Consider the following 21,663-nt stretch of genomic DNA (forward strand, 5'->3'; position numbering starts at 1 on the left):
ATGTGGACATCCTGAAAATGACAATTTGGAGTGACTGTGTCACAGAAATAAAGAACATTACAGTACAGAAGGGGGCTATTCAGCTCACCATTCTGGATCTTTGAAAGAGTTGTCCAATTAGTTCCGCTCTCCTACTCTTTCCCCAGAGCTCTGCATTTTTTTCTTCAAGTAAATCACCAGTTTAGGCCTCAGCTAGGCTGGAATATCATAACCAATTCGAGCTACCAAACTTCAGGAAAGATATAAAAGCTTTAAAGACGTCAGAAGAGGTTTACCAGAATGTCACCAGGGATGAAGGATGAGGAGATATTTGAAAAATTAGAACTGTTCTCCATGGATCAGGAGGGTTAGTTGGTGACCTAATCTTGGTTTAAGGTGATAGGTTTTGAAAGAGTTGATTATAATAGTTGGCCCAGCCTAATGTTCTGGGGATGGGTTCAAATCCCACCATGACAGCTGGTGGAATTTGAATTCAATTAACAAATCTGGATGAAGAAGTTTTTTCCCAACAAGTGTTGTTGGGACTGGGTATGTTGTACCTGGAAAAGCTGATTCCATAAAAAAAATTAAAAGGAAGCTGGTCAGGTACGTGAGGTTGAGGGACTACATAGACATAGAAACCCTACAATGCAGAAGGAGGCCATTCAGCCCATTGAGTCTGCACAGACAACAATCCCACCCAGGCCCTATCTCTGTAATCCCACATATTTACCCTGCTAATCCCTCTAACCTACACATCCCGGGACACTAGGGGGCAATTTAGCATGGCCAATGCACCTAACCTGCATATCTTTGGGTGCTCCGGTCTCCCCCCACAGTCCAGAGGTAACCCACGCAGACATGGGGAGAACATGCAAACGCAGACAGCGACCCAAGGCCGGAGTTGAACCCAGGTCCCTGGAGCTGTGAGGCAGCAGTGCTAACCACCGTGCCACCCTGAAAGGCCTGAATATTTTAAATGCCAGGGTTTCCCTTCCCTTCAACCAAAGAGTTGACAGGGAGCACATCCCCATTGACTCTACCTCCCAGTTATTTTGTGCTCGAATGAGTGTTAATTGGCTGCAGGCAGGACTTGTGCCCTTCACTAAAGAGTTTGGGGGGGGGGGGGCTGTTGGAGACTGTGCATTTGGGGTGTTGGAGGAGATTCAGCTGTCACCGAACTGTTAGTGGGGGATACCCAAAAGTCAAAGGGACTTCTAATAGATGTGCCTTTGCCTGAAATCTAAGCCCATTTATTTTCTGATTTCTCCCATGCCCGGTAGATCCTCCCACCAGCCTATGAATTGAGGTTGGGCAGGAAATGACCCTTAAATTCCACTTTCGGGGGAGCATGAAATTCATGCCATGGGGTTAGGGATATAAAGTAGGGGTTGGGGGTGAAGCGTGACTGTTCTTTCAGTAGGCCAACAGATAAATGCCCCTCTCAAAATTACCATTGAATTTGCTTCCACTACCCATTCAGGCAGTGTATATCCACTCTCTATAAATATCTCCTCAGCTTCTCTCTCTCTCTCTCTCTCTCTACTGCCACCACCATCACCACCCTTCGGCCCAACTTTTTCATGCAGCCTTTTTTAACCGCTAAGCTCGCCCCAATTGCCTGCATTTGACCCATATCCCTCTATACTCATCTTACCCATGTAACTGTCTACGTGCTTTTTAAAAGACAAAATTGTACCTGCTTCTACTACTACCTCTGGCACAAGAGTAAACATTCTCTGCACGTTCACCCTGTCAAGACCCTTCAGGATCTTGTATATTTTAATTAAGTTGCCTCTCACTCTTCTAAGCGCCAGTAGATACAAGCCTAACCTGTCCAATCTTTCCTCATAAGACAATCCACCCATTCCTGGTGTTAATCTATTAAACCTTCTCTGAACTGCTTCTAACATTACATCTTTCCTTAAATAAGGAGACCTGTACTGTACACAGTACTTCAGATGTGGTCTCATTCAGTGCCATGTAGAACTGAAACATAACCTCCCTACTTTGGAATCAATTCCCCTCGCAATAAACAGAACCATTCTGTTAACTTTTTGAATTATTGGCTATACCTGGATACTAGCCTTTTATAAGAACACAAGAACATAAGAAATAGGAGCAGGAGTAGGCCATCTAGCCTCTTGAGCCTGTCCCGCCATTCAATAAGATCATGGCTGATCTGAAGTGGATCAGTTCCATTTACCCGCCTGATCCCTGTAACCCCTAATTCCCTTACCGATCAGGAATCCATCTATCCGTGATTTAAACATTTATGATTGATGTACTCGGACACCTTGATCCCTCTGAATCTCAGAGCTCTGCAATCTCTCACAATTTAGATAATTTTCTTTTTTATTCTTCCTGCCAAAATGGACAATTTGATATTTCCCACATTATACTCCATTTGCCAGATCTTTGCCTGCTTATTTAACCTATCTATGTCCCTTTGTAGCCTCCTTATGTTCTTTTCACAATTTACTTTCCGACCTGAATTTGTCGTCACCAAATTTAGCAACCACGCCTGAGTTGAGGCCCCAACAGTGATCCATGTGGCACACCACTTGTTAAATTCTGTCAACCAGAAAAAGACCCATTTATGCCAACTGTTTCCTGTTAGCTCACTAATCTGCTATTCATGTCAATATGTTACCCCTACACCATGAGCTTATATTATCTGTAGTAATCTTTGATGTGGCGTCTTATCAAATGTCTTCTGGAAATCTAAGTACAGTACATCCACTGGTTCCTCTGTATCCAGAGCAGATGTGACTTCAAAGAACTCCAATAAATTGTATTTAACCAATGTCCCTTTCACAAAACCCTGCCTCTTGCCTTGAATTTTTCTAAGTGCCCTGCAATAAAATCTTTATGCTGTCTATTACTGTACTTCAGGAAAGGGAACATGCCACTTCTCTGGTTTACCAGCAGCTATCTTACTGTTAATGCCCATCCTGAGTTGCCCAAGAGGGCAATACATTGTGTTTTGCAAGTGTGTCCCGTTGTGTTCTTTGTGGGTTTCCTGCATGTAGTGAATACCACACTGAGAATCTGGTATTATAGAAAGAAGTACCAAGTACATCTCAATTGATGTACCAAATGGAAGGGGTGTTTTAACCTTGAGCAATGGTCTGGGTGAGCAGATAAATGTGACGGGCATTTTTTGTAGCTGCATTGGAAGATGCTGAGAGAAATCCTCCCAAAGTAAGGAGGTGGAAAAAGGGTACTGAGAACATGCTGCACTGTTGGAAAATCTCTCTGATGCAATACTAAGGCCCCCATCTACACATTAAACCTTTAAAGATCCTGCTATTTGAAGCAGAGCAGCTCTGGCCAATCTTTATTCCTCAACAACACTGAAAGCAGATGATTTTGTCATTTAGTACACTGCTGTTTATGAAAATTTGCCATGTGCTGTTGGTTATCATTTTTCCTACATTACAACAGTTCAAAAGTGCTTCATTTGTTGTAAAGTGCTTTGCAACACCCCAAGGTGCTATATAAATACAAGTTTTTCTGTCTCTTCTATCATTAAGGGACTGGTTCCTCTGGAAAGCAGAGTGGATGGGCAACATGTTTTTTATGCGGGGGACTGGGGGAGGAATCTTTAAATGGCATAAATGCATGAAGATAATCTGGTGAACACAGGCTGGTGGACATTCCAATAGGCCACAAGTTGACCTGTTTTTACTCCTCTTTTCACTCTCTTTAATTTCAGGTATGCAATTACTGCTCTCTTCCCTTTTGTCTGTCTATGTCTACAATGTCTTTTCAACTTATGTTATTTCTACATTCTTTTATACTTTTTACTTTTTTACCTTTATTGATCATTCTACAGCTTTCTATTAAACAGTTTGCAGGTACTTCACATGCTCTATTTCTGTCATTGACACCTCGCTTTTTTAATTTGAACCTCAATTGTACCAAAATGCCAGTTTAAACTTTAAACCATTATTCATTTGCCTGTTCATAAAGGCTGAGGTTTGCCAGTCTGGTTACTACTTGCTGTTTCAGTCATGGTGATGGGTTTTTACAGAGTGAGGGTACTAGCCCCATGCCCAGCCCTCTTTCTTTTCCAAACATGTTTGGGCTTTGGCAGAGTGAAAAGCCATCACTACCAGGGAAACAACAATAAGTAACTGTACCGACAAACCTCCTGCAAAGAAAGGATGACACGTTCGAGCATGTACATATGGTGAGATGAAAGCCAAAAGGAAGCCCGATCCTTGACAAACTCAATCTTTCCATGTGGGGAAATGCATGCCCAGATGCTGCAAGGAACGAGCAGCTTATTAACTTGATGTCTTTGACATTAGCGAGATGTGGTGGACTGGCCCAGGACAAACCAGTGGGGATGCAATGGTCCTGTACTCCGGGCAAAAAGAACACCACATAAATAGAATTGGCCTCATATTCAACAGATGTTTAGCACAAGCATTAGTGGGGTGCAAGAATTGCATAATCACCACCAGGCATGCCAAAGTTACTGTCATGCAAGTTTACACACCAACAGAGACACAGGAGAAAAAAGATTGATTCTACCACCAATTGCAGGACATATTGGATGAGGTACCTAGCAAAAATATCAAGCTACTGATAAGTGATAATGCTAAGCTCTGGCAACCAGCTAAGATTGAACAGTTGTCAGACTTCATGGGCCAGCAAGCACGCTCAGTGGAAATGGCGAGCATCTGCTATCCTTTTGCAACAGCCGTAGGCTCTGCATTAGGAATGCCTCCAAACACCAGAATCTCCACAAGAAGACATGGAAGTCTCCAGATGGTAACACCCTCAACGAAGTCTCCAGATGGTAACACCCTCAATGAACCCAAGATCCTGCTTGAGGCCGTCAACCGGGATCTTGGGTTTATGTCACACTATCAGTAACCCCCACAGCTTGCCTCCTGGACTTGCAGAATCTCACTGGCTGTCCTGTCTGGAGACAATGCACATTTCTTTAACCTGTGCCTAATGCTCCCTCCACTCACATTGTCTGTATCTTTGAGACTTGGTTGGTTGTAAGGATTCGCATTCTAATCAGTATTCTGTAACTTGATTTTGTGTCTGACGAAGGAGCAGCGCTCCGAAAGCTAATGGCATTTGCTACCAAACCTGTTGGACTTTAACCTGGTGTTGTTAAAACTCTTACTGTGTTTATCCCAGTCCAACGCCGGCATCTCCACATCATGATGAGATACCAGCAGAGCTATTGAAACACGGCAAGAACTCAGGCTTAACAGAACTCGTGGACTTGTTCAGCAAGATCTGTACGGGTGACTAGAGGCAAGGAGTAATTGTCAAGCTGTCAAAGAAAGGGAACTACAGTGATTGCACCAACTTGAGGGGCATAACACCACTGAGTACCTGACAAAGTCTTCAGCATGGTGCATCTCAACGGATTAAAAGCAGAAGCCACTCTTCTAGAGCAGAGCCTCGAGTATCAGAAGCCATTTGTTATCGACTTCATTTCAAGGCTTTTGAAACATCTCTCAGCAGTCACTCTGGTATGTTACAAGACAGTATGGCACCCTGGAGCAGCATTAACATCTTCAAAGCCTTATTCTGTCACACCAGCTGCTTCAAGATAAGTACAGACACCAGACTCCTTCAACATCAGTACACAAGGTTGCATAGTTTCCCAATTCCTTTTCATCTTGGTTAGCGATTTTGTCATGAAGGTGTTGGTGGATGCAGATTGACATCCCATAGCAATACCACTGATTGACAGACTTGAATTTCGCAGATGACAACTTGCTGGCTAAAAAAATTGGACATGTGCTCCCCACCAGTCTTGAGAGAGATGGCACCAATGTTGTTCTTGGCATCAGCTGAGAAAATCAGGACAGTGACAACTATCGAGGCTCACCCATCACCATCCAGCAACAGAACACCGAGGATGTTGACCACTTCCCTGACCTAGGAAGCAATATTTCCATGGAGGCGATTGTAGAGGTTAAGGTCCACACGAATCGGCAAGCAGCATCAATCTTTCAGCAGCTGCGCATAGTCAGGGCATCTAACACAAATGTTACATCCATGAAGCTGTGACTCTACAGTATGTCCATAGTAGTACCAATTGCAATCTGTCTGTGAGACATGGAAGCGAACCGCAATGGTGTCACATGAGTTGGACATCTTTCACAAGTCTGTTTTTATTAGCATTTTTGCAAGTAAAACACTCAAAACTGGTACAGTACAGCTTGATCATTTCTTCATGTATAGATATAGAAAAAGACAGGAGGAAGCAAATGCAGTTGGTTCAATATATTCAGTAAACCTGGCACTTGCACATATACAAACAAAATAGAGAGACAAGTAACAGGATGGGGAAAAGGGGATAAAGCTATGGAAATATGGTAAAGTGGTGCACACCCTCAAGTGTAGTATGTTAGAAGCAATGCTAGTCTATGGAAAGTCTTGGAGTAAGAAAGAAATTATGGAACCTGTATATTTGAAATAGGGGCCCAATACTTTCTGGAATGCATCCGATTTGGATCACCGTATACAGGTTAGGAATTCCATTGAGATATATTCCATAATAATTTTATGCCAATTCTGAACAGAAAGAGACTTGTCGCTCATCCAGGAACAAATGTTTGCTGCAAATGTTACAGTATTGTACAGCCTTTTCTCATTGGCGTCAATTGTGTCTGGGGGCCCAAGAATCAAGTACAAAGGATCAAATTATAAGGCCGTATCAAATATCTCTCCCAGTATGCCCAACCAGTAACATTTAATTTTGACATAGGACCAGACACAACGGGGAGGTGATTCTCCCACCCCACCGTGCTAATTTTCTAGCACAACGTGGTAGGAGAATCTCGCGTCTGGGCATGCGTGGGATTCGCGCATGCGTTCCCGCTGCCGCGCATCTCTCAGCACTGGATTTCTGGCGCCGCCTGATTCGCGCTGGAAATCGGTGGGAACACCAGGTAAGTACTTAACATATTTTAATGTGATGAGCAGGCCCGGGACTAAATTCTCCAAGCCTGCTAGCATCTCCCACCCCGCCAGGACTATTTCAGTCTAGCGGGATTAGGACTAGCTCCCCACTTCGGGGAACTAGTGGCCTGACCCCACTGGCATGAAGGGGTAATTGGGGGGCCCACCAGGAGGTTGGGGGGTGGTGCCCCAGTGCTGCCCAAGGGGGAGAATGCCCATGCCCAGGGGCACCTTGGTACTGCCCACCAAGCATTGGTCAGTGCCAAGGGATGGAGCTGGCAGGAGCGGGGTTTAGAGACAATCGTTTGGGTGGGTGGGGGGTGGGGGTCGCGCTGCCACTCTGCTGGCCAGCAAACGGAGTCTGATAGTTCTGGGCCATTGCGCATTTAAGCGCCTCCAGCGTGAATAGACCACGCCCCCTGATATTTAATGATCATGCTGGTGGCCTCTGCATTGCAGTGTGTGTGGGAGATTCTAATGTGAACTCCCACTGAAAGAAACAGCGTGATTTACTCCAGTTTTCCCACAAATTCGACACTTAAAACATTTTGGGGAAAATTTCACCCAATGCATGTAGTTATCCCTCACCAATTAGCATTTTTGGCGCAGTGAGGATATGTCAGGAACTATTCTGTGTTTAAGCTTGGTGTAATATGCAGACACTAATATTTTTAATTGGCTCAGCTTAATTCTATTACAGACTAAGATTTTATTGGCAGTTTCCCCAGGTTGTCTTATCAATATTTGAAACATAGAAACATAGAAACCCTACAGTGCAGAAGGAGGCCATTCGGCCCATCGAGTCTGCACCGACCACAATCCCACCCAGGCCCTACCCCCACATGTTTTACCCGCTAATCCCTCTAACCTACGCATCCCAGGACTCTAAGGGACAATTTTTAACCTGGCCAATCAACCTAACCCGCACATCTTTGGACTGTAAGATCTTTTTCCCAAGATTGCAGAATCTCTAACATGTCGACACGGGATCTTGAACATAATGTGTCATGAAACTTGCTGATTGATTGCTTTGGTTCCATAGATATCAGGATTTTTTCCACCGGGGAGACATTAGCATCAAGATGCAGAGATGTCGTCTTAAGGATAAAGCCTCTTGAATTGTAAATATCTGAAAAAGGAGCATCTTGGAATATCATATCACTGACACAGTTCACAGTTGCTCAAGAGATAACAAGGAGGCACCACTAAACATGTCACCCAACCTAATGAATCCACTTTCTTTCCAAATGTCTCAATCAAGATCTGTAAGACTTGGTGGGAAATCTGGGGTACCCTGAATGTGAGAGAGAGAGAGTGGAAGTCAAATTGAATCTTCCTTCCAACTCAAAGATCATCCTTCACATTCTTGGGTATTAATGATTATTGGATTGTCACATTTGTCAGGCACAGTCTTGAAATCCTTAAGGAACAACCGAGCTTGCTAGGAGTACTCAGACTGACCAGCTTCAACATCAAGCCAATTGGAGGTGAGGTCCCCACTTATCCACTCGTATAAATCTGAGATGATACTAATTGATACATATTAATATTTGGCACCCATAGAACCACCCCCACCCCAATCTAGGAAGCTGCAATTTGACCAATTTTAAGTGAGGTCTTTTCTTGTTGCATGTAAAATTTCCTTTAGGACCTTAGCAAAAAGCAAAATTGGTAGTATCTATAAAGGATACAACAATCTAGGTAGCACATCTATCTTAATCAGTGCTATCCTGTCCAGCCACGGTATTGGTAAGGAGGATCAATGATGCAAGTCCAACTGAACAGACAAAAGTCGGGGGGAAGTTTGCCTTCTATAACTATCGGAAAGAGGGGGTAATGGAAATACCCAAATTAAGTAGACCCTGAGGGCACCATATAAAGGGGAAGGGAACAAAAGGGGTGAGGTCTCCCTCCTTCCCAGAGACATAGCCTCAGATATTGCATAATTAATTGTATAGCTCGAAAAGGAGCCAAACCGATCCACAATATCAATAATAGCAGAAACAGAGACATCCAACTTAGACACGAATAGCAACACATCATCAGCATATGAAGTGATCTTATGTTGCTTCCCACCACAACACAACCCAAAAACTGAAGGATTATGTCTAACTGCCTCCATTAGTGGCTCAATAGCTATTGCAAATATTAACGGGGATAACAGGCAACCCTACCGAGTCCCTTGCTGAAGAGTAAAATGATCTGATCTATAACCGTTTCTAAGAACTGCTGCCAGTGGACTTTTGCCATACTCCCCCTCTGTTTCAGCCAATTTTACTTCAAGCTGGCACTGTCATTCCAGCTTTTTGTTGGCCATATATGAAATGACCAAACCGCTTGTAGGTTTCCCACAGGATTGAAGGGCTTGCTTCAGAGAGAATTGACTGAATTGAAGAACTCAAATTGAGCTTAACTTTATCTCGTACATTAATGATCCTTGTTGAGATGCATTAAATCTCCAAGATTTAGACCGAGGGTGAATTTCCCTTGAATAAAAATTCCAGGAAGACAGGAGCATGATTTAGAGATCACAATACTATCTATGGAGCAGGAGATCACGGTGTAATGTTGTTTTTGGCATGATAATATAATTGATTCTAGTGTTACATTGATGTGGGAGTGGTGAAGAAGGTGTGAAATCTTTATCTTTAGAATGCAGTGATCTCCAAATGTCCAAGTACTCCACTTGCCTGCCTACTGATGCTAATGCCTTTGCCTATTGAGTGGGAGGGTCCTAGATATGGGAAGTTTATCCATCAAAGGATTAAGATGACAATTGAAGTCCGCACCTATGAAGGAACTTGATGCTAATTCAGCAAAATCCATAAGACTTCAGTAACAAAATTAGGATAATTTTGTTTTGGGGGAAGCGGCATAGATATTCATTACCAAAATGCTTTCCCTATGCAGCAGTTCCTTAACAATCACATACCTACCCCACTCCCCCTTATCCTTTTCACAGTTCTCCAGTCTAAAAGGCACATTCTTATTAACTAAAACTGCAACCCCTTGGCTATTCGTTGAGAATGAGGCAAAAATCACCTACCCCACCCAGTCCTGTTTCAATTTCAGGTGCTTCTTGTCATCTCGATGAATTTTCTGCAACCAAAGCAAACTAGAGCAAAGGAGGCCATAAAACATACACCGCCATTGTAAGTGCACGGATGAAAAGAAAGGAAAATGATGTTGTTTTCACAGCTCTAGTGTCGTACAACTGCACAGAGCATTCCTTAACTAGAAGGAGCATGCTGAGGAATGTTTTTTATTCGGGACAAATGGAAGCCCTTGCCAATTTTAAGGATAAAAACTCACTATAGTGCTCAATTACTAGATCACCCCTGTCAGAATGAAAAATACCAACACAGAATCGGGAAGGAGTTATACAGCCCAGGATTAAACAAACTGCAGTCTGCTATTCCAAATGATTGCTTTCCAAGGTGTTCACAAAAGCCACGGCTTTAGTTGGATTATCGTTATAGAGTTGTCAAATGTTACCCTTGGTGTAGCAGGATGAAGTAGGGCATACTGCCCTCCAATGGCTTTCAGTTGTCTTCTAACTTCATTGAAGCCCTTGTGCCTCTTGTATCGGCGCAGAAACTGTTACGTAAGTACATAATTACAGGCCGGGGTCATTGTTTGTCCCTAGGCCTCAGACTGGATTCAGTGTGCCCTTTCTAGCTTAATGCGTCCAGTTTCCATTTTTAAATTAAGGAAATGTGTTGGCGAGCTTTGAAAGAACTTAACTGGGAGCTGACCCCCAGCTCCTTCTGGCAAATCAACGATCCAGCCATTTTTCTTCCAACCCCAGTTCTCCAGAATTCTGACGTACCATGCAGCTGCTTTTCCAAGGAGTGGGCCTTAACTGAGGAAGTTGCATTTTCGACGATCACAGCATTGATATTTTGCACTAATAGACAAGGTTTCTCAAAATTGACCTTAATAATATTAGTAGTCATCAGCTGTAATGCATTCGAGAGTCAGATTAGAACCTGTTCATTCACTCAGTCGCCATGTTGAGGAGCTGGCTCCACCCCAGTTACTTCTGACTTGTCTCTTTTGTCGACTAGAGAATTGGTCAGAAACACCTGTAGGACATTGGGACGGAGAAACAACTGAGACTGGCGAGACATATTTTGTTTCCCAAATGAATGTTCTGCCTAAGCAGCAATAGAATGGATGCCACCAGAAGGAAAAAGATGTGGCTGCCCAAAGAAGACTTGGCGAAGTACAATTAAGGAGGACCTTAAAGAGCTGGACGCCATATAGGCTGGAGTGAAAGAGATTGTGATGGATCAGGGCTGTTGGCAGAGTCAGGCTGCTCATTATCTCACACAGGACCGGAGGAACTAAATCTCTGTACAGATTCAGCATTTTATTGTTTAAGATTCCCAACATTTACGTATTATTAAACCAGTAAAATCGTTAGACTAAGAAGGTTACAAGGTGTTGTCCTCGAACCTGGGTCAACTGACGCCATGGTCAAAGATGCTCAAATCCAAATTATTGTATAGCAAATCTCCTTTATTGTACTGTGCCAAATTACCACAAATGTATCACACTCTACCAAATTTGCACACACCAGGCATCAACTTTGTTATATGCAAAGTATTCAACCTCTGTCTTTACTCCATTAAACACTAAGTAACTAACCTCTGATCTACTTTGTAATGCATAAAGTATTTAACCTCAGCTTACTTTGTTATACACAAAGCATTCAAAAGGTGTCAAAATATCCAAACTCACAACTTGGATTTAGAGATACTACTGGTGAAGCAAACTGATCAGATTCCCTGCTGATGGATTTTGTTCCAATGTTACCGAGCCCCAGACTCTGGGGTCTTGTTGTTTCTTCTGCAGTGGTTGATCCTGGATTACTGCTGCCATTGTCTCCGAATTTCTCATCCTTATGCAGACGTTGATGGTACTGATCATGCTTCCAGTCATGTAGTCACAGGACGGGCACTAATCAATCATTGTCTATTTGGTCACAAATGCTGAAGAGTTGTGTCTCTGTCAGGAGTTGCAATTTTCTGAGGAACATGACACACGGGTCTGTTTTCAATCACGGTGTGTTCAGGGCATAGCAACAGCCATTGTCCAATCAAGTCGCATGCATGTTCCATAGCTTCACATCCTGTTCCTTGGTGTTTCCAGACTTTAGCCTGATACAGAGTTAGCCCTTTTAACTATTAGGCTTTGCTGGTGCCTTTTTGAATACCCATCAGGCTACAAAGGTGATCTAATGTCCTTTAGGGAAGGAAATCTGCCATCCTTACCTGGTCTGGCCTACATGTGACTCCAGAACTACAGCAATGTGGTTGACTCTCAGCTGCTCTCTGAAATGGCCTAGCAAGCTACTCAGTTGTATCAATTGCTACAAAGTCTCAACAAAGAAATGAAATTGGACGGACCACCTGACATTGACCTAAGCACCAGAAAGAACAACGGCAAAACAAACGGCCCTCTTGACCCTGCAATGTCCTCCTTACTAACATCTGGGGGCTAGTGCAAAATTGGGAGAGCTGTCTTGCATACTAGTCAAGCAACAGCCTGACGTAGTCATTCTCACGCAATCATACCTTTGCAGATAACATCCAAGACACTACCATTACTGTTCCTGGATATGTCCTGTCCCACTGGTAGGACAGATCCAGCAAAGGTGGCGGTGGCATAGCGATATACATTCAGAAGGGAGTTGCCTGGGAGTCTTGAACATTAACTCTGGATCCCATGAAGTTTCAAGGCTTCAGATTAAACGTAGGCAAGGAAATCTCTTGCTGGTTACCACATACCATCCTCCTTCAGCTGATGAATCAGTACTCCTCCATGTTGAGCAGCTCTTGGAGAAAGTGCTGAAGGTGGCAAGGGTGCAAAATATATTCTGGGTGGTGGATTTCAGCATCCACCACCAAGAGTGGTTCGGCAGCAGCACTACTGAATGAGCTGGTTGGGTCCTAAAGAATACAACTGTTAGACTGGGTCTGCGGCAGGTGAAGAGAGAACCAACCAGAAGGAAAAACGTACTTGACCTCCTCCTTGCCAATCTGCCAGCTGCATATGCATCTGTCCACGACAACATTCTGGCAATAGTACTGACGACTTATGCTCCAGAGCTTGCCACTCACCTAGCCAAACTCTTCTAGTACAGTTACAACACTGGCATCTACCTGACAATGTGGAAAATTGCCCAGGTATGTCCTGTACACACACAACAGGACAAATCCGACCCAACCAATTACCGCCAGTAATTACCAATGTTCACTATTTGTGACTCCTCTGATACTGAAGCAGTCCATGTTCAAATGTAACAAGATCTGGACAATATCCAGGCTTGGGCTGACAAGTGGCAAGTAACACTTGCGCCACACACATGCCAGGCACCAATAAGAGACAATCTAACCACCATTCCTTGCCATTCAGTAGTGTAACCATCACTGAATCCCGCACTGTCAACATTCTTGGTGTTACCATTGACCAGAAACTTGCCACGTAAAGACAGTGGCTACAAGAGCAGGTCAGATGCTAGGAATACTGCGTCAAGTAACTCGCCTCTAAAACCTATCCACCATCTACAAGGCACAAGTCAGGAGTGTGATGGAATACCTCCCACTTGCCTGGATGAGTGCAGCTCCAACAACACTCGAGCAGCTTGACACCATTCAGGACAAAACAGCCGACTTGATTGGCACCACATCCACTGACACTCAGTAGCAGCAGTGTGTACTATCTGCAAGATGCACTGCATAAATTCACCAAAGATCCTTAGACAGCACCTTCCAAACCCACGACTACTTTCGTTTAGAAAGACAAGGGCAGCAGTAACGTGGGAATCACCACCTGCAAGTTCCCCTCCAAGCCACTCACCATCCTGATTGATTTGATTTATTATTGTCACATGTATTAGTATACAGTAAAAAGTATTGTTTCTTGCGTGCTATACAGACAAAACATACCGTCCGTAGAGAAGGAAAGGAGTGCAGAATGTAGTGTTACAGTCATAGCAGGGTATAGAGAGAGATCAGCTTAATGTGAGATGGGTCCATTCTAAAATCTGATGGCAGCAGGGAAGAAGCTGTTCTTGAGTCAGTTAGTACGTGACCTCAGACTTTTGTATCTTTTTCCCAATTGAAGAAGGTGGAAGAGAGTATGTCCGGGGAGCACAGGGTCCTTAATTATGCTGGTTGCTTAGCCAAGGCAGCAAAAGTGTAGACGGAGTCAATGAATGGAAGACTGGTTTGCATGATGGATTAGGCTACATTCATGTAGTTTCTTGCAGTTTTGGACAGCAGGAGCCATACCAAGCTGTGATACAACCAGAAAGCATGCTTTCAATGATGCATGTGTAGAAGTTTAAAGTTAAAGTTTATTTATTAGTCACAAGTAAGGCTGAAATTAGCACTGCAATGAAGTTACTGTGAAATTCCACTAGTCGCCACACTATGGCACCTGTTCGGGTCAATGCAGACTGTGGGAGGAAACCGGAGCACCCAGAGGAAACCCATGGAGACACGGGGAGAACGTGCAAACTCCACACAGACAGTGACCCAAACTGGGAATCAAACCCAGGTCCCTGCGGCTGTGAGGCAGCAGTGCTAACCACTGTGCCACCATGCCACCCCTGGTTGCTGAGAGTCGTAGCTGACATGCCAAATTTCCTTAGTCTTCTGGGAAAGTAGAGGAAAGACTTGGAAATATATCGCCATTCCTTTGCAGTCGTTGGGTCAAAATCCTGGAATTCTCTCCTTAACGGCATTGTGGGTCAAGTCACAGCACGTGGACTGCAGCGTTTTACGAAGGCAGCACTTTCTCAAGGGCAACTAGGGATGGGGAATAAATGCCAGCCAGTGACACCCATGTCCCACAAATTAATTCTAAAAAAAAAATTCTGAAGAATTTTTAATTATGTAACTCAAGTTATTTCTACAGAGTGGTGAGCTGGTAACTATCGAGAACGTTAAGATTATTGGAGGATGACATGAGAAATATGCAGAAGGTTATAGGGGCATGCCAGAAACCATAATGGAAGTGGAATCCAAAAGGGATTTGGCTAAATATTTGTGAAATTTTAATCTTGTAAACCACTGGAGAATGGGGACAGTTGATATCCCTTTCAAGAAGGTGGTGCATGGGACCAAATGGCAAGCTTAAAATTATAAAAATTCTGTGGATTTAACACACTTAAGTTTTACAGCTTCTGTGTGTTATCTTTCCTTTGTAATGTTTTGGTGTCCTCTTTGTTTCAGTGTATTTTGTTTCAGTTTTCTAAAATGAAAGGTACTTGTTGCATTCTTGCAAAGTAAAGGACAAGTGTAGTTTCATAACACCAATGGCCAGTCAAATTTGATTACATGTTGCAATTCATGTACCAGCAAAGAAGTACTTTTATGAAAGATTGTGTTCAACAGTTTGTGTTCAAATCCGAGAAATGTACACGGACGGAAATCATTTGATCTGTCATGTGCTGGTTCTTTGAAAGAGCAGTCAAGATGTGCAGGTGAGGTGGATTGGCCATGCTAAATTGTCCCTCAAAATGTCTCAAGATGTGTAGGTTAGGGGGAGTAGTGCTAAATGTGTGGTGTAACGTGGATGGGATGGGGCCTGGGGTAAAATGCGCTGTCAGAGCATCGGTGGAGATTTAATGGGCGGAATGGTCTCCTGCACTGGAGGGATTCTATGTCTAGTCGCACATTCCTGCTTTTTGTACCTTTTAATTTTAGAAAACTGAAACAAAGTACACAAACAGAGAGGACACCAAAACATTACGAAGAAAAGATAACCTACAGAAGCTGTAAAACTTAAATGTGTTAAATCCACAGAATTTTATAATTTTAAGCTTGCCATTTTGTCCCTTGCACCACCACCTTGAAAGGGATATCAACTGTCCCCATTCCCCAGTGGTTTACAAGATTAAAATTTCACAAATATTTAGCCAAATCCCTTTTGGATTCCACTTCCATTATGGTTTCAGGTATGCCCCTATAACCTTTTTGTAAATCCCTCCTCTTCAAGTTCCTGCCCAACTCCCTTTTAAAATTATTTATAGAATGGGTTTCCATTACCTTTTTCAGGTGGTGTTTCATATCACAGCAACTTGGAGTGAATACGTTTCTTCTCTTCTCCAGTCTTGATCTTTATCTGATGATTTTGAATTCATGACCTCCAATTATTGACCCACTTACCAGGCAGCAATCTCCCATCTTGAAAACCTCTATTAAATCATCTTTCAAGCTTATCTATTCCAAAAAAAAGGACCTATTTTCTTCAACCTCTCAAACTGGAGTCCTCCTTGTTTGGTAACATCAGCACTCTTTCTAATGGTTTTACGTCTTCGATGAAGTTTGCTGCCCAAAATTACCCATAATATTCCAGCTGGTGATGATTTTCTAGCTCCTGTTGATCTCCATTATTACAAATAGTCCTCTGTAATAGCTGAAACTCCAGTAATCCTGTAGTGGGGTTATTTCCAGTGTCATTTTGATGGATGCTTCTTTGGTTTTCCAAGAGTTGATTCAGAAGAGCTGAATGAATGACCAATATGCATTTGACAAATATGAATTAATAAAACTAAATAGATTATATTGAATTAAAGGTTTATATTTGTAATAATGCCTGGATTTTTTTCTCTCTTTCCAGATGAGACTGAGTCCCCAAGTGTATTTGAGGCAAAGTGGAGTCAGATTTTGGATCCACCCTCTCATCTGCTGTCATTAAATCCAGCCTTATCTCATGTGAACGTGGGAGCATTGTCCAGTGAGGTACAAACAAGACTAAAATGCCATTCTTCACCTAAACCTGAAATTGCAGTATTTGGAAGAGGCGATCATTGTCTTAATGGAAATGATGCCACAGAAAATCTACCACTTGATATGCAGGGAATTAATGATGGAGTCCCTGTGATGAACAAAAACAATAATGGTGAGCATTGGCCAAATTCTTCTGAATCATCAGCAAAGTCTACTTGTGAAAATGAACTGAGCTTTTCTGAAGATATGAACTCTTCAAGTATGTTTGGGTTAGTTGTACAGAATTCTGACAGTCAACCAGCACAATGTGATGTCCTATTGCAGGAAGACAACTCAAACAGCCAAAATATGTTGAATGTTAACAGCTTTATAGTAGAAAACACAAATCTGCCAAGTGGCCAATTGTTACCTGACATGAATGGTCAAACTGATGAGACTGTTGCAATGAAAAGTATTGAACAATTAAATGCGCTCTGTACAGATGAGTTGTCTGCAAAATCTTCATTGGAAAGTTCAAGGAACTGTACAAATTTGGAAAATGTATCGCCTAATTCAAAGGAGTCCTGGATGGTGGACGATTTATCAGTTGTTTGCGAACGGCATGTATTATCTGGGTTGGATTGTGCTACTAGCAGAAATGAATTAAATGATTCATTCTCTAGAAAAGCTAAAGTAAATGATGCTGTTGTAGAACTTGAAGATGAGTCACTAATACAGGTTGAAAATAATACAGTTGTGGAAACTGGAAATAGTGTAGATGGAAGCCTGGATGAAATCATTAATACACAGATAGTGGGTGACCTGGATAATTTTACTGGGCTAAAAATGGACTCTGAGAAAATACAATCTGAGATGTGTTCTGTAAACAGCAAGCCAAATCAGATGGCAATCCAGTATAACTCCTCAAATAATGGCAATTGTGGAGATGATGATTACCATTTTGAGAATGACATCAGTGTTTGTCAAAACGATGACATTCCGTTCATGCAGGGATGTACCACTGACCTGTCTCATCATTCACGTAACATATCACCTCAGTCTGAAGCAACATTTGATCAGGTAACTCAGCACATGAGACAAAGCAATCATGAAGCACTGGATGATGATTCATTGTTACAAAACAGGATTATGAAGAAAGACTCTGGAAATAATGGTGAGATTGTTTTAGATCTAACAAAGCCACTGGCAGACTCTGCGGTTCCTGGTGAAGATTGGCTGGAAGGATCAAATATCTTGTGTGCTACTGTGAAGGAACAATTGTCATCACCTTACTGTTCATGTGATGGATTGGACTCTACGTCCATCCCAGGTTCAACCACATCCTGTGTTTCTAAATCTTTGCCTTTAAAAGAGGATTCAGTTACCGAAGAGAAGGAGATTGAGGAGAGCAAGTCTGAGTGTTACAACTACACACAACACCGGGAAAACGATACAATGGAAATAGGAGTGACTAATGGCTTGACCAAATTAAGTATTTCTAGTGATATTGCTAATCATTTGAAAGACAATTATTTTAACACTCCCACCCAGTCTGCTACAGTAACTTGTGCTCGTGAAAATGCAGCAAAATTAGCTCTAAATAACGCACAGCCAGTCAGTATTCCTTTTGGAGGCGCTCGACCCAAGCAACCTCTGAACCTGAAATTACAAATCCCAAAACCCTTGACTAACCAATTATTGAATGACTTGGGCTCAATCAACCCTGCAAACAATGTAAAAAACAAAAATGTAGGATGTATTGATAAAACAGACCCCCCTGAAGATGCCTCCTTGTGTTCTTTAAATGGTGGTGCTTTAGATTGCAGCATTAATGGGGATGAATTAGGTGTGTGTTATGCTGGGGCTTCCAAAGATATCAACACTGATTATACTTTAGGACCTGAAAGTCCGGATAATGACCTACGAGCGGGACAGTTTTCAGGAGCCCTCAGAAAGCCATTTACAAGTCTAGGTGATGTAGCTCCAGTATGGGTACCAGATTCTCAAGCACCAAACTGCATGAAATGTGAGCTGAAGTTTACATTTACAAAGAGGCGTCATCACTGCAGAGCTTGTGGAAAGGTGAGTTGTCTTTCTGATTTAGACACATTGATTTTTAAATTCTTTGAAAATATAAATGTGATGAGTGGTGTACTTGGGTGGGCGGAGGGAGAGGCGTGAAGCTAACAAAGGTATTGTTTTAAGTTGAGTAGTTGGGGATGGAACAGTTTAGCAGTGACTGACAGGAAATGCTTCAACACCTGTTTGCTGCTAAAACCTCAGTGGTACACAAGGCTAGCTGAAAGGATGCTTGTTTTTGCTCTTGGTCACTGCTTATTCTCTACTCAACTCCTTAGAATTGTAGCTTGTAGTGAGGTTTCTACTTAATAGTGCTGTACTACTTATTAAATTTTTGGTGTGGTAGTTTTGCTAGAAGTTTACCTGATCTTGTGGTACTCTTTTTGTAATTTGAACTGTTCTTCCATTGTAAGCAATTTTGCAACTAAAATGAAGGTTATTGGCTAGTAAAATTCTGGTACTAAAAAGACAAAACAGTCTCATGTCCTATTGCTTTTGATGATGTTTTATAAATAGAAATAGAGGCTTGTGCCCAATTACTATAATGGATATCAAATTCATAACACGCCTGTGAAACTATTGTTTTATTTATTTACTGTTCTTTATCTACTGCTATATTGTTCCACATTGTTTTTAACTGCATGGGCCATGATCTTTTTATATTTTGTGCCTGTTATCAAATCCTTAATGTCAAAACAAATCTAATCTACCCTAATTTCAATTCCCGTCTGTCCCCATTTAATCAGTACATCTTTAATGAATTCTCCTCTTGTCCCTTCTGAGGTGCATCAACCATTTCCGTTTTCCCCCATCTGTTATACCTCTGTGGACATATCTGTAAATGTGATTCAGTAATAGAAATATAATACAGAATTACTAATATGCATTTTGTATATGTTGACCGAGGAGAGTAGTACATGACTATTTGCATATATTCACTTTGGTGAACTGACAATAATAGAACCTTGTTAATTAGCAAACTAAAATTTAAAAAAAAGATATTTTAAGTACTTAGCAGGTCAGACCGCATCTGTGTAGATAAACCCTTTGACCTGAAACATTAATTCTGTTTCTCTACACAGATGCTGCCTGATCTGCTGAGCATTTGCGGCACTTTGTTTTTATTTTAAATTCTCAGCTCCTGCATTATTTTGGTTTTGTAACTGAATAAATGTTATGAACATGCAGGTAAATTGAAACATCGCTGAGTAGCTACTGAATGGGAGGTCAAATTTTGCTGGCATTTTTATAACCACCTAGATTTCTCATTTTACAATCAAGGTTATAAAGGACAACAGTCCATAGTGCAAAACACTGCCATTGAATAAACAAGAACTGTTTAGTCAATGGATGCCAACATATTGTGAATTATTGGAGAGATTGTAGAATAAGGGAGATACAGATTTCTGATGTCTTTGAAACAAATGAGTAAAATTCAGTTAGCCTGTGTAAAAGTAACTTATTTTTCTTTCATGGGATGGGAGTGTTGCTGGTAAGGCCATTATTATTTGTTCATCCCTAATTGTCTTTGAGGAAGTGGTGGTGAGCCACTGTCTTGAACTGTGGTGTAGATACACCCACACTGCTGTTAGGAAGGGAGATCCAGGATATAGTAAAGTAACAGTAATATAGTTCCAAGTCAAGATGGAGTGTGACATGGAGGGGAACTTGCAAGTGGTGGTGTTCTTATGCACCTGTTGCCCATATTCCTCTAGGTTGGAGATGTCATGCATTTGATTGGTGCTGTCAAAGGAGCACTGGTAAGGCACTGCAGAGCATTTTGTAAATACTACACACTGCTGCCATTGTGCACCAATAGTGAAGGGAATGAATGTTTAAATTGGTGAGTTGCTTCACCCTGGATGGTGTCGAGTTTCTTGTGTTGTTCAGCTGCAGTCATCCAGGAAAGTGAAGAGTATTGCATTTACACTCCTGACTTGTGTCTTATAGATGGTGAGCAGGCCTTGGAGAGTGGGGAGGCCAGATCCCAGCCTCTGACTGGCTTTTGTAACCATAATATTTGTGATTGATCGAGTAACGTTTCGGGTCAATGGTAACAACCAGGATGTTGATGTTTGGGCAATTCAACAATGGTAGTGCCCTTAAATGTCAAGGGAAAATGGTTAGATTTTTCTTTTGTTGGAGATTGTCATTGCCTGTGTGGAGTGAATATTATCAGCTGCTTATCAGCTCAAGCCTTGAGGTTGCCTGGGGCTTGCTGCTTATGGGTGTGAACTGTTTCAATATCTGAAAAGTTATAATCATCAGAACATCACCACTTCTGACGTAATGATAGAGGTTAGGGTTAGGTGAGATCAAGTTATTTTTTTCTCTTGTTTGTTCTTCTTCCACCTGCCACAGGCTCAGTCTGGCAGCTGTGTCTTTTAGGACTCCTCCAACTTGGTCAGTGGCGATGCTACTAAGCCACTCTTGGTGATGACTGTTGAAGACCCCATCTAGAGTACATTCTGTGTCCTTGCTATCCTCACTGCTTCTTCCTGATGGTGTTCAACATGAAGTTATGGCAGCAGTAGGTGATAATCAACAGGAAGTTTTCTTCCCCTATTTGAATGTTTGGCCTGATAGAATGTCTTGAAACCTCATGCTGAGTTGATGTTGAGAACTCCCAAGGATTGCTCCCTCCTAATTGCATACCATACTAAGCCACCATCTCTGGTTGGACAGGACATACCCAGGGATGATGATGGAGGAATTTGTGATATTTTAGCTGTGAAGTACATGATTCAATGAATATGACTATGTTAGTCTGTGGGACAGCACTCTCAATTTTGGCACAAATCCTCAGATGTTAGTGAAGAGGACTTTGCATGGTTGACTTGCTTCAGTCCAGGTTAATGCCAGGCGGTTCATTCTGTTTCATTCTTTTCAACTTTTCTGTGGTGGCTTTACCTATTGTGATGGTACCAAAGCTGGGTGGAAC

General features: G+C 42.2%; 2 protein-coding genes across 4 annotated transcripts in view; one reads left to right on the forward strand and one right to left on the reverse strand.

Annotated features, from left to right (window-relative positions):
- Nucleotides 1-21,663, reverse strand: part of cc2d1b (coiled-coil and C2 domain containing 1B) — a 417,139-nt gene that overhangs the window by 285,265 nt on the left and 110,211 nt on the right. The window lies entirely within an intron of this gene.
- Nucleotides 1-21,663, forward strand: part of LOC144497383 (zinc finger FYVE domain-containing protein 9-like) — a 101,980-nt gene that overhangs the window by 46,086 nt on the left and 34,231 nt on the right. For all 3 annotated transcript variants that reach the window (XM_078218570.1, XM_078218573.1, XM_078218571.1), the window contains one exon: nucleotides 16,555-18,725. In XM_078218570.1, coding sequence (XP_078074696.1) covers nucleotides 16,555-18,725 — 2,171 coding nt within the window. The remainder of the gene's footprint in view (nucleotides 1-16,554; nucleotides 18,726-21,663) is intronic.

The sequence above is a fragment of the Mustelus asterias genome, chromosome 8, assembly GCF_964213995.1.
Source record: "Mustelus asterias chromosome 8, sMusAst1.hap1.1, whole genome shotgun sequence".
In the NCBI taxonomy this organism is placed as follows: domain Eukaryota; kingdom Metazoa; phylum Chordata; class Chondrichthyes; order Carcharhiniformes; family Triakidae; genus Mustelus; species Mustelus asterias.